This window comes from Ranitomeya imitator, chromosome 1 (genome assembly GCF_032444005.1).
Source record: "Ranitomeya imitator isolate aRanImi1 chromosome 1, aRanImi1.pri, whole genome shotgun sequence".
NCBI classification, from domain to species: domain Eukaryota; kingdom Metazoa; phylum Chordata; class Amphibia; order Anura; family Dendrobatidae; genus Ranitomeya; species Ranitomeya imitator.
Window position 1 is genome coordinate 429,218,797 of NC_091282.1, and position 14,394 is coordinate 429,233,190.

Here is a 14,394-nt window from a genome sequence, read left to right on the forward strand (position 1 = left end):
GAAAATGTCATTCTCCAGCAGGACTTGGCACCTCGCCACACTGCCAAAGGTACCAATACCTGGTTTTAAAACTACAGTATCACTGTGCTTGATTGGCCAGCAAACTCGCCTGACCTTAACCCCATAGAGAATCTATAGGGTATTGTCAAGAGGAAGATGAGGGACACCAGACTCAACAATGCAGACCAGGTGAAGGCTGCTATCAAAGCAACATGGGCTTCCATAACCCCTCAGCAGTGCCACAGACTGATCGCCTCCATGCCACACCACACTGCGTTGAATCAGTAATTGATGCAAAAAGAGCGCTAGCGCTAGGCGCTAAACGGATTGCACTAACGCAATCTGAACCTAGCCTAATTTACTGAGATAATGACTTTGGGGTTTTCATTGGCTGTAAGCCATAATCATCAACATTAATAGAAATAAACACTTGAAATATATCTCTCTGTTTATAATGACTCTATATGTAATCCGGCCCGTGGACACACCCTTACCAGTATAGTCTGTAATCAGACTTTTGAATGAAAGCGCTCAAACACATTGCCTATTTGGGAACAATGTTAGATAAGCTTTCAAAATAACGGGCACATTTATTAAGCTAATTTGCATCAAAATTCTGGCGTAACTTTTGCAGAAAAAAGTTTCATGACTGGCACTACATTTGTGTGATTATTTTTTTTTTTTTTTCCCCCATACCCAGTGAGGGGTTATGGCCTTCCTCAGTAGTGCTTATTGTGAGAGGTGTGTCCTACCTAACATGCAGCACCATGGCTTTAACCTGTTCTTGATGTAGTGGCATGCTGGAGTAAGACGCTCCTGATTCATTAACCCCTTTCTGACCTCGGACGGGATAGTACGGTGAGCCTGCATCAAAGCCGGGACATGTCAGCTGTTTTGAACAGCTGACGTGCCCGTAATAGGCGCGGGCAGAATTGCGATCTGCCCGCGCCTATTAACTAGTTTAAATGCCGCTGTCAAGCGCAGACAGCGGCATTTAACTACCGCTTCCGGCCGGGCGGCGATAAATGATCGCATCGCCGACCCCGTCACATGATCGGAGGTCGGCGATGCTTCTGAATAGTAACCATAGAGGTCCTTGAGACCTCTATAGTTACTGATCGCCGGTGGCTGTGAGCGCCACCCTGTTGTCGGCGCTCATACCACACCCACATTTCTGATACATAGCAGTGAACATCAGATCGCTGCTATGTAGCAGAGGTGATCGTGCTGTGCCTGCTTCTAGCCTCCCATGGAGGCTATTGAAGCATGGCAAAAGTAAAAAAAAAAGTGAAAAAAAATAAAAAAAATCTAAAAGTTTAAATCAACCCCCATTCGCCCCATTCAAATTAAATCAATTAAAAAATCGAACCTACACATATTTGGTATCGCCGCGTTCAGAATCGCCCGATCTATCAATAAAAAAAAAAAAGGATTTACCTGATCGCTAAACGGCGTAGCGAGAAAAAAATTCGAAACGCCAGAATTACGTTTTTTTTGGTCGCCACGACATTGAATTTAAATGCAATAACGGGCGATCAAAAGAACGTATCTGCACCAAAATGCTATCATTAAAAACGTCTGCTCGGCATGCAAAAAATAAGCCCTCACTCGACCCCAGATCACAAAAAATGGAGACGCTACGAGTATTGGAAAATGGCGCAATTTTATTTTTTTTATTTAAATCAAAGTTTGGAATTTTTTTTCACCACTTAGATAAAAAAGAACCTAGTCATGTTAGGTGTCTATTAACTCATAATGACCTGGAGAATCATAATGGCAGATCAGTTTTAGCATTTAGTGAACCTAGCAGAAAAGCCAAGCAAAAAACAAGTGTAGGATTGCACTTTTTTTGCAATTTCACCGCACTTGGAATTTTTTTCCCGTTTTCTAGTACACGACATGGTAAAACCAATGATGTCGTTCAAAAGTACAACTCGTCCCGCAAAAAATAAGCCCTCATATGGCCAAATTGACGGAAAAATAAAAAAGTTATGGCTCCGGGAAGGAGGGGAGCGAAAAACGGAAAATCCCAAGGTCATGAAGGGGTTAAGGGGCACATTCCTCTTAAAGGGGTTGTCCACTTTCGGGCAACCCTTTCTCAATCTATATTTACTCCATGTTAAATAACACTTTCATGCTTTCTTCCTGTACTGGTGCCATTCTGATGTCTGCACTTGGTCGCCTGGAGCTTTTGTGACATAATGCCATGCAAGCCCCAGAAGACCATGTGCGGACATCGCTTTGACCGGCACTGGTGTGTAAACTCATGGCGAGCGGCAGCGTTTCTTGTGGCTTGAGTAGGATTTGTGGCAAGGTGCACACGAAGATGCACTCCACTTGTCAGATACTCCTGATTCATTAAAAAGGTTACCCACTTCTTGAACAACCTTCTCAATCACTTTATTTCTCCCATGTAAAACAAGTAATGCTCCTTTGGGCCTACTCCATTCCACCGATGTCGACGCGTGGTCTCCCAGGGCTCGTGGTAATTGCATCTATTATTTCATCAGCGGAGACTAGCATATCCGCTGCAGATAATTAACATGCTGCTGCTCTTAAACCTGTGGGTGAGTTTACGCAGCATTAAATAGAAGCACATTGGGCATGGGATTTCTATATATCTGATCCACTGTGCTTCTAATGTAGAATGCAGCGCAGGTCAGCTGAGTCCCAAAACACTGCTCTTCCTGATTGTGGGCACATAACCTTAGGAATAAAGAAGTGTTAAGACTTTAGTGATGTGATAAAGTCTAAACAAAATTGTAAAGCTTGCTTTCAAACTGTAGCTACTGGGAATTAAGTTTTGTGTAGTGTATTCCAGAAAACTGGTGCAGCACAAGAGAAGTCTTAGAGACGGAACTTGAAGGTTTGGATTAGAGAGGATGTTAGTCTTAGATCATTGGCAAAACGGAGAGCTAGTAGGTTAGTGGATAAAGATTAGAGAGGTGAAAGCTTTGATGGTGAATAAGAAGTTCATATTGTACTTTAGCAGCTGGTTAACCAGTGCCGTGATTGGCAAAGGGTGGCATCGGTGTGGAAATATTCTGTAAAGCGTTTTCTGATTTCCTTTTTTCTTTTGGGCAATCGGCATAGAAAACCACCTGAGAAATAGCATGTGAACATACCACGAGGCTCGTTGGAGAGTCTATGTTGACTTTTAGGATTGCTGCTTCCTATAGGTGGCACTAGAGCCCTCTTCCACTTTGAAGAGACCATTGTCATACCATAGTACTCACTACAGGAAATGAAAATTAGGTTTTTTTTAAGCGCTTTTAGCTAAGAAACTTCTTCAGCACATTAAAAAAAAAAAACTGATGGATCAAAAATGAGCACCGCACATTGTGGAAAAAAATGTTCTAAATGTATGAGAAGAAAGGTGTAAAACTGGCCTCGGCCAACTAATATTTTGGTGTATACTTGGATATGTGCACAGTCTAGACGCCGGCGTACCCAGCGTTTTTGAAACTGAAGACCCATCAGGAAAACTCCAGCAGTATTTTTTTGCTGAAGTCTTGCCTTTGTTGTTCTTTAAATAAAAAAAAAAAACAGGTTTATTGTTTTGACATTCAAGTGCTTGTTTATTTTTACCGTTTCAGCACTTTCTCAGGTGGGATCTTTTTGTTGAAGATGCGGTGTGCACATGCCTGCATTCAGATTATCAAACTGCGCGAACCACTGATAAAGCTGGCACACTTTAATGACCGTCTTAAGTTTTCATTGATGAGAACTTGACAGTATAAAGAAATATTCCCGATGGCTTTTTCTTTGTAACCTGTTATTTAAAAAGGTTCCATTACTATTATTTTAATGTTGAAGTTTTGAGTATTTTAAATCCCTACCCTTAATGATTTAGTGAAGAATTTCAGCTATAACTGAGGGTTTTTTGGTGTTAAAATCACATGAAAAGCCAAATCCAGTGATTATTATTTTTTATTTTCTCCTTAGGCTAGGTTCACACTTGCGTTGTGCAGTCCGTTCAACAAATCCGTTAAACGGACTGCACCAACGCAAGTGCCGACTTTAACCCTGCGCTAGCGCAGATGGAGCATCTGCTAGCTCCATCTGCGCTAGCAGTGACAGACCCGAAAATACTGCAGCCCGCGTCTCGGATCCGTCACTCAATGACAGCACATCCCTAGCGCACGCCCATTGTGGGTATGCGCTAGCGATGCGTTCGCCGTTGCCAGTAATGGTGGCATTAACGGACTACGTTACACCGCGTTATGCCGCGGTGTAACGTAGTCCGTTAAATGGGTTCACACAACGCAGTGTCTCCTGTTACTGTGTCTCCTGTTTGGATTTAGCTGTATGGCATTATGCCAAGCTGTATGATGCCTTTGTTTGACCCACTTCCTGCAAAATAGATGCATAGTGTGTCCCAATGTAGGTGTTTCCATCCCAGCAACTGTATTAGTCAGTGTAATGTGCTTTTAGTGGCCACTAACAATATAAATTTCCATTACACACCGTTTACGGTAGTAAAATTAAATCTTTGCTTCTGACCTGGTGGTTAGAAATGTTTAGATAAAAAAATACTTTTGACTGAAATTCATAAACATGACAGCTATATTTTTATCTATATGCCTTCTTATAAAGTCCTGTGTCTGGGGGGGAGAGGGTGGTTTGTTTGTTTGTTTGTTTGTTTTTTTGCAATTAATACTTCATGACAGAAAACTAGTTATCACATGACTAATGTGACACATCTTTGTGATCAATGAGTGGTTAAAGGGGTTGTCCAGGCTCGGGATTTAAGTCTGCCGTCTGACTGCAAACTTGTGAATGCTCACAGGGCGCCATCAGGATTCTCCTTCACCGGGAGTGGTTGGTCATGTGATCACAAGTATGCAATTTTTGTGTACTTGTAGCCACATTCCGACTGGATATGTGCTGTTTTGCTTTATTCACTTGTCTTGAGTGAGGCTGCGCATATCTAGTTAGCACTTGACCACATGTATACAAATACTTTTGGTCACACGTCCTCCAATTCTGGCACCGGATAATCCTCATAGCATACAGTGACTGCAGACTTGAACCTCAAGTGTAGACCACCCCTTGAATAACCATTTGAATGAATTAAAACTATTGGGTTTGTGTGTTTTTGTTTTTGTCAAATCCATTGGCTTCTATCTTATTTTGGTAATCGGTGACTGCCAGTCGGTCTCGAGTCAATGGATGAGTTCACCATAAAAAAAAAAAAATTGGGGTGGAAGTAAATTGATAACAGCTAAAGTAGCGCTAGTTGGTCCTAAAATACATACTCGCCGCTTTGCTGTCAGAGTGCCACACTTTCAGATTTCTGGCCTTACACTAATCATTTGTGTGCCGTTTCTCTTGCTCTCCCAGTAATGGGCCATTGTTGGTTATGGAGTTTGATTGTGCAAACAGAAGCTAATGACTGCCTTTGGGTTCAGTGTAAATGGTGTTCTGGATAATGTGATGGTCATTTGACTAACATTCTAGACCTTACACTTGCGTATGTTAGAGGGCTTAATAGGAACTAGCAATTGGACTGAAAAATGTGTCTTGTTTCGTCTAGGTGCATCCAGTGGTTCGAATAGTCCTACCATAGAGTCTGCAGCCATCCAGAGAGTAGAAACCGTATTAAACAACTGTGAAAGTGATGTTGGCAGCCCTACTGACAAATCCAGGTAAGTGAGTGAACAGTGTGTAGGACACTACTAGTGATGAGCGAATATACTGCTCAGGATTTCTAGAGCATGCTCGGGTGATCTCCCAGTATTTGTTATATTTGTTAGTGTGCGGAGATTTAGTTTTCATCGCCTCAGCTGAATGATTTACAGCTATTAGACAGGCTAAGTACATGTGGGGGTTGCCTGGTTGCTAGGGAATCTTCACATGTAATCAAGCTGGCTATCAGGTGTAAATCATTCAACTGCAGCAATGAAAACTAAATCTCCGAACACTAACAAATACCGGGAGACCACCCGAGCAACGAGTACACTCGCTCATCACTATATACTACCTACATGTATATTTTTATAGAAGCAGTTCTTCAGCCTTCTAGTGGCTTATTCTAGTGTTAATGACTGTCACACTAAATGTAATGTTTCTTTATGGGGATAAGGCAACTTCACAATGTTTGACTTCTGTATTGCCAATTTCACTATCTGAGACTGGAAACGCTCTTGTGCACATCCTAAAAACCCTGTGTTGATCCACAGGTATACAGCTTTGCACGTAAATTAAAACCTTTCAGTTTCCTTGCACAGTGAATAACTTTACTACAAAGGAGTGAAAAAAAAAAAAAAAAAAAAAAAACCCTAAACAACTTTTTCCCTTGAAAGATTTTAATTATATACAGGTCCTTCTCAAAAAATTAGCATATAGTGTTAAATTTCATTATTTACCATAATGTAATGATTACAATTAAACTTTCATATATTATAGATTCATTATCCACCAACTGAAATTTGTCAGGTCTTTTATTGTTTTAATACTGATGATTTTGGCATACAACTCCTGATAACCCAAAAAACCTGTCTCAATAAATTAGCATATTTCACCCATCCAATCAAATAAAAGTGTTTTTTAATAACAAACAAAAAAACCAACAAATAATAATGTTCAGTTATGCACTCAATACTTGGTCGGGAATCCTTTGGCAGAAATGACTGCTTCAATGCGGCGTGGCATGGAGGCAATCAGCCTGTGACACTGCTGAGATGTTATGGAGGCCCAGGATGCTTCAATAGCGGCCTTAAGCTCATCCAGAGTGTTGGGTCTTGCGTCTCTCAACTTTCTCTTCACAATATCCCACAGATTCTCTATGGGGTTCAGGTCAGGAGAGTTGGCAGGCCAATTGAGCACAGTAATACCATGATCAGTAAACCATTTACCAGTGGTTTTGGCACTGTGAGCAGGTGCCAGGTCGTGCTGAAAAATGAAATCTTCATCTCCATAAAGCATTTCAGCCGATGGAAGCATGAAGTGCTCCAAAATCTCCTGATAGCTAGCTGCATTGACCCTGCCCTTGATGAAACACAGTGGACCAACACCAGCAGCTGACATGGCACCCCACACCATCACTGACTGTGGGTACTTGACACTGGACTTCAGGCATTTTGGCATTTCCTTCTCCCCAGTCTTCCTCCAGACTCTGGCACCTTGATTTCCGAATGACATGCAAAATTTGCTTTCATCAGAAAAAAGTACTTGGGACCACTTAGCAACAGTCCAGTGTTGCTTCTCTGTAGCCCAGGTCAGGCGCATCTGCCGCTGTTTATGGTTCAAAAGTGGCTTTACCTGGGGAATGCGGGACCTGTAGCCCATTTCCTGCACACGCCTGTGCACGGTGGCTCTGGATGTTTCCACACCAGACTCAGTCCACTGCTTCCTCAGGTTCCCCAAGGTCTGGAATCGGTCCTTCTCCACAATCTTCCTCAGGGTCCGGTCTCCTCTTCTCGTTGTACAGCGTTTTCTGCCACATTGTTTCCTTCCAACAGACTTACCATTGAGGTGCCTTGATACAGCACTCTGGGAACAGCCTATTTGTTGAGAAATTTCTTTCTGGGTCTTACCCTCTTGCTTGAGGGTGTCAATGATGGCCTTCTTGACATCTGTCAGGTCGCTAGTCTTAAGGTACTGTCACACTAGACGATATCGCTAGCGATCCGTGACGTTGCAGCGTCCTCGCTAGCGATATCGTCCAGTGTGACAGGCAGCAGCGATCAGGCCCCTGCTGGGAGATCGCTGGTCGGGGAAGAAAGTCCAGAACTTTATTTCGTCGCTGGACTCCCCGTAGACATCGCTGAATCGGCGTGTGTGACACCGATTCAGCGATGTCTTTGCTGGTAACCAGGGTAAACATCGGGTAACTAAGCGCAGGGCCGCGCTTAGTAACCCGATGTTTACCCTGGTTACCATCCTAAAAGTAAAAAAACAAACAGTACATACTTACCTACAGCCGTCTGTCCTCCAGCGCTGTGCTCTGCTCTCCTCCTGCTCTGGCTGTGAGCGTCGGTCAGCCGGAAAGCAGAGCGGTGACGTCACCGCTCTGCTTTCTGGCTGCCCGGAGCTCACAGCCAGACCAGAGAAGCAGAGCGCCGAGGACAGACAGCAGAAGGTAAGTATGTAGCGTTTTTTTTTTTACTTTTTAGGATGGTAACCAGGGTAAACATCGGGTTACTAAGCGCGGCCCTGCGCTTAGTTACCCGATGTTTACCCTGGTTACCGGGGACCTCGGCATCGTTGGTCGCTAGAGAGCTGTCTGTGTGACAGCTCTCCAGCGACCAAACAGCGACGCTGCAGCGATCCGGATCGTTGTCGGTATCGCTGCAGCGTCGCTATGTGTGACGGTACCTTTACCCATGATGGGGGTTTTGAGTAATGAACCAGGCAGGGAGTTTATAAAAGCCTCAGGTATCTTTTGCATGTGTTTAGAGTTAATTAGTTGATTCAGAAGATTAGGGTAATAGGTCGTTTAGAGAACCTTTTCTTGATATGCTAATTTATTGAGACAGGTTTTTTGGGTTATCAGGAGTTGTATGCCAAAATCATCAGTATTAAAACTATAAAAGACCTGACAAATTTCAGTTGGTGGATAATGAATCTATAATATATGAAAGTTTAATTGTAATCATTACATTATGGTAAATAATGAAATTTAACACTATATGCTAATTTTTTGAGAAGGACCTGTATGTTCATAAGGTCTCTAGCCTCACACGCCGTAAAAGTCCTAAATAAATTGTGGGGGGTTTTCCACTTAATTTCACAATTTTTATATTTTTTTCCCTTCTTGCAATCCTTTTAGAAATGTGGCTGCTTTACCTGTAACTCAGCAAATGACAGAGATGAGCATTTCAAGAGAAGATAATTCGACTTCTCCAAAAACAGAATCCTCAGAACCAGGTATGTTTTATGTGCCAGTAGGTACAGGAAATATCTGAAGACCACTGTTGTAGTATCCGCTGAACACATGTACAAATGTTATTACAAACTTCAATCCACTGTAATTTTGAGCTAGATTTTTTGTGTCTTCTAAGAATATACTGTAGTTTTTGTGGGCAACTTGAATGATGAAGCGCTCTAGATTCCTTTGTTACTCCTACAACCAGGTAATATGATCATATAAGTATAACTGCAAAATAGATATAGGCCATGTTTTCTTTCAGCACTTCAATCTGTTCATTGTCTGCAGTGATTCACTTCCGAGCCCACACTGGCTTGTCAATGGGAATAATAGATGAGGAGTATGAAACTAAGGTTTGTGTTTCTCAACTCTGATATTTCCTACATTTATCTATTGATTTGTATTTCAGTTGTGACTCAGCCAAGTCCCTCAGTATCTCAGCCTAGTACATCTCAAAATGAGGAAAAGACTCCAGAACTCCCCAAGCCAAAGAAGAACAGATGCTTCATGTGCAGGAAGAAGATTGGCCTTACAGGTATTGCACTTCTTGCCTTCCTATCATTCATTCATTCATTTGTAGATGGACATGGAAACATAAAATATAGCTAATGGATGACAGAGCTTGCATACCACTTTCTGACGGGGATACCTTTGTGTCTGGTGGCTTCACTTGTGAGGCCAGACGTCTCATTAAGTTGAATAAAGACATCTGTGAATGTACCTGAAATCATGCTGCCTCTTCTATAAAGGCTTATCTGTTGGCCTCTTCTATAATGGCCTTATCTATTGGCTTGTTCACATGAGTTTTTTTCGTTCTTCCAGTGTTGTCAGTGTGAAAAAACAGACACAACTTGGACCAATGTTATTCAGTGGGGCAGTGTAGATGAGCATCTTTTTAAACTGGCCAAATCTGTGTGGGAAAAAAAAAAATAAAAAAATTAGCAGCATGCACCAGTTTCTTCCATAAATCGGATGAGACTCGCTCATTAAAGTCTGAGAGTTAAAAAAAATAATAATCCGGTGCCATATTGTCATAGTATAGCATCCAATTTTTATGGATACATTGCAATTCTGTAACATAGGAAATTGTAAATTGTCTTGAATGATGAAAAGCTGTTTCTGTTAAAATAAAAAACAGATTGTATACAGATTGCACACAGATAAGTGAGGGGGAAAAATGCTGAATATATATAGATGCACTGCCATGGCCAAAGGTGTTAGCACCCTTAGTTTCTCCCAGAAAACTATTGTAATTATACATTTACAGTTTTCTTGCAAGTATATTCAAGTTTGTTTCCTTTGTGTATATTGGAACAACACAAAAGAGTGAAAAATGCAATTTGGACATAATTTCACACACTATTCCCAAATTATTCACACCCTCAACTTAATATTTGGCTGCACACCCTTTGGAATTAAGAACTGCAATCAATCACTTCATTTAACATTCGGCAAGCTTCTTACACATTTCAACTGGAACTTTGGCAACTCTTCTTTTGCAAACTGCTCCAGGTCTCTCTCCTGTGAAGGGTGCCTTCTCCTAACAGCAATTTTTTAAGATCTCTCTTTGGGTGCTCAATGGGATTTACTGTATTTTTCGGACTATTAAGACGCGTATGGCAGGGACATCATGAGCTGCTCACAAGCAGAGTCGCCTTCTGCAGCACTAAGGCTGCATTCTGTGAAGGTGGCGCTAAGTTTTTGATCCCTAATAACGCTGAAATATCGATTTTATAAATTGCGCTCCATAACTGTATTGAGTCCACGGATACGTTTTCTCCCCCTGACTCTGCTGCCTGCAGCCGTCCATCATCCCTTCAGTGCACCAGGCGCCGCCGCCTCCTCTGTGTTTCCTCACGTCACCGACACCTGCGCTGTCCTCTCATTTTTCGGGCATTCGCAGTGCGCGCTGCCCTGGAACTCACATCAGCTGATGTACTGATATCGCGCCTGCGTGTAGCGGAGGCCCCAGATCCCGCCCCGCACTGTTATGATTTATTCACACTGCGGGGCTGGGAATCTGGCGCTGTGTGCAGGCACGATCTAATTACATCACTTGATGTAAGTTCCAGGGCAGTGCACACGGCGCATGCCCGAGAGATAATTGCAGAGCGCCGGTGACTGCACAAGACAGAGGAGGCGGCTCCCGGTGGGATTATGGACGACTGCAAGGCGGCTGAGTCAGGGGGAGAAAACGTAGCCCCCGGACTCAATACAGGTATGGCAGCAATTTATAAAAGTGAATATTTCAGCGTTATTAGTGATCAAAAACATAAGAGCCATCTTCACAGAATGCAGCCTTAGTGGTGCAGAAGGTGACTCTTTTACCTTAATAGGTAAATTTACGACCTTTAATTGTCGACGGATAGTTTGCGCTGACACTGATGCACCCTGACTCTGCAGGTCAGTGTGAATTTCTTTGGAACTTGATGCTTATCCACCATCTGGATTATCCTGCATTGGAACCTTTTGATCAATTTTTTTTTTTCTGCCGGCCACGTCCAGAGAGATTAGGTACAGTGCCATGGGTTGCAAACTTCTTGGTTATGTTGTGCACCGTGGAGAAAGGAACATCAAGATCTCTGGAGATGGCCTTTAACCTTGAGATTGTTGACATTCTTCAACAATTTTGATTCTCAGTCCTCAGACAGTTCTCCTTCCGTTCGCCATGCTTACTGTGACGCACACACCAGAGTCAATTTTTATATTGCCCACACGTTACTTACGAGTGAGTTTGAAAGAGCATGACATGCTGGAAACAGTGGTTTACCCACAACTTTTGAAACATGCCAACAATTTTGAGCTTTTGAGTGAAATTATGTCCAATTTGCTTTTTTTTTTTTTTTTCTCCCCCCATTTGTTGATCCTAATCACCCAAAGGAAGTAAACTTTGTATAGCAAAACATGTGTAATTAAAATAATTTTGGGGCAGAAATACTTCATTTTCTAGAACCATTACAAGGATGCCAACATTTTCAGCCATAGACGGTTAACCTAAGTGGACTACTGCACACTGACTCCTTTTTTCCAGGCCACATACGTGAAGAATTGACTGAGTTTTATGTTTACTCTTGGTGTTATAGGGTGAATTTAAAGAAATCAAAATGGGTGAAATAATTTTGCTGTCGTCGTCGTGATCATGCACTAATCTTTCTATTTTCTTCCTTAGGTTTTGACTGCCGTTGTGGGAATCTGTTTTGTGGACTTCATCGTTACTCTGACAAGCACAACTGCCCTTATGACTATAAGGCAGAGGCTGCAGCAAAAATAAGGAAAGAAAACCCAGTTGTTGTGGCAGAAAAAATACAGAGAATATAAATCTACATTTGTGAAGACTGACTGACTTTTTCTTTTGATTCTGATTTTAATATATCTTAGGGAAACATTAAAGAGCAGATGCATGTTTCTTTCAAATGTTTAAACTTTTTTTTTTTTTTGTGGTGTCTTACTTTTTTTTTCTCTAGTTGGGATGTTTTGAGTGTTACAGGCAAAATTGAATGAATAGATGATACAGCCCTTTTTGACCCTTTTTTGTGTTCCTGTGCTCTCAGAACTTGGACGGATCAGTGCTGGCTTTACTGTTTTTAGTTGATTGCATATCTGGTTGAGGAAATGTTTGTGCCAAAATGTAGGCCTAAAATCTGCATGCCTGCATCGGATATGTGCTATCAAAGATACAGGTCTGGACTAAACCTGGCGGGCGGACGCGAATGTGTGTGCACCGGAGCTGCGCTTCTTTTAATTTGTTTCCGCCATTTTTCTTAACCTCCTAACTTTTAAGATGAGCAATACTGTTTAGACGTGACACTATCCAGTTAAGTATCAGCCCCTACATTGTGCTTTGTGTGTGGTGCTAGATTTTATTATGCTTTAGTACTTTCCAACAACTTTGCATTGGTGACGATTTCTCATTAATTTTTATTTTACCTGTATTATGAATTTGCAGATTGTCAAACTCGTAGGTTAAAATCCATCCCTTCTGTCCCAGCTCTCTTGGTGCACTTTTAATGTATTTATTTTAATCCTTACAGTGCCTTTTCTGTTTGTGGTTATTGAGACAGCTGAAATTCTGAATTGAAAGGTTAAAGAAGTTATCAGTCCTTTGTTTCTTTTTTTTTTCCCACCTGACCTGGACAGGGGCAGGGTGGTTGTGTAAGCAACTATTCCCTGCCGAGCAGGTCGTCTCCTAATGGAGAGCAGCACAGAATACCCACTTCAGTTCCAGATATTTCCGCCTGTAGGGTCAAACCTAAAAATTGCTTCAACTTTAGCTTGCCGTGCACACTTTTACCTTTGGATTTGGTAAGGTAATCTAATGGCTTTTCGCCATTCATGGTGGTTTTCCAATGTGACTCACCTGCACAGATTTGCATGAAAACCATACCTTACTTGGCTGCTGTAGATCCATTTTTTTTATTTTTCTTGCATAGGGTTGAGGTGTGTCAATGTTTCAGTTCTTCCATGAGTGCTGTCGGGAACCACAATGAAGGGGGGCTGCTCACCGTATAGTTTTCAATTGTATTTGGGTGTTGGACTGTAATTTTCTTGGTTTTATTGCATGGGCTGCATTATCTACAGCTTTGTATAAAAACTACTCTAGAAAAGACAGTAAACTTCACGGATGCTTGTCTGGTAATTTCACTTCTGTGTTATAATGGAAGGTTTGTATGAGACTTATCCCCGCCACTTTTTTTTTTGTTTGTTTTTTGCTCTTTAGATGAAAGTAATTTTTTAGAGTAGTGTTGTAGTATTGCCTGTTCTCATCTGTAAATAGTTAATGTATGTTCACTCTTTCTGATTTTATTTTGTTCTGCCCTCGGCTCTTCTTACTCCTCCCAGGCATCAGTTTTTGTTCTCTTTTTTTTTTTTTTTTTTCTTTTAAAACTTGTATTTTTGTTCTGAGTTACTAGATATGCAAATGTGTACAGATAGTTCATATTTATGTATTGCACATAATCATGCTATTCAGCATTTATGCTATATTGTATTATGTAAATAATAAACGATGTACAGAGGGAATCATGTCTGTGCCATTGACTTGCATTTTCAAGTGTTACTGTGACTGAAGCTTCAGTAAGGATAATATACCATTGTGTGAATGTAATTGTAATCTTTTAAAAGGGAATCTGCCATCTGGTTCTTGCTAACCCACATGAGGGCAGCATTATGTAGGAGCCGAGACCCTGATTCCAGAAATGCGTCACTTATCTTGCTACAGTTTTTATTAAAACTTTCTCTGCACAGGTATACCAGTTCTGAATGCGGAGCTTACTGTATAACCCTACCCACACCACTGATTGGCAGCTTTCTGTGAACACTGTGCATAGGCAGAAAGCTGCCAATCAGGACTGTGGGTTGGGGTTATACAGAGGTCATTAATATGGAATTCGCCATGGCAAAAGGTTTACTTGTGGTGGTCCCTTTAAAACTGCTTTCATTATCAAAACTACAGCAAGCAGCCAAGTAAGTGATAAGTTGCTGGAATTGGAACCTGTTTCTATCTATATTGTGCTGCTCTCAGA

General features: G+C 41.6%; 1 protein-coding gene across 2 annotated transcripts in view; it reads left to right on the top strand.

Moving 5' to 3' along the window:
* Positions 1-13,891, top strand: part of ZFAND5 (zinc finger AN1-type containing 5) — a 35,833-nt gene extending 21,942 nt beyond the window's left edge. For both annotated transcript variants that reach the window (XM_069763423.1, XM_069763414.1), the window contains 4 exons: positions 5,537-5,648; positions 8,774-8,871; positions 9,282-9,407; positions 12,042-13,891. In XM_069763423.1, the coding sequence (XP_069619524.1) occupies positions 5,537-5,648; positions 8,774-8,871; positions 9,282-9,407; positions 12,042-12,190 (485 nt within the window). In that variant the 3' untranslated portion in view covers positions 12,191-13,891. The remainder of the gene's footprint in view (positions 1-5,536; positions 5,649-8,773; positions 8,872-9,281; positions 9,408-12,041) is intronic.
* The last annotated feature ends 503 nt before the right edge of the window (positions 13,892-14,394 follow it).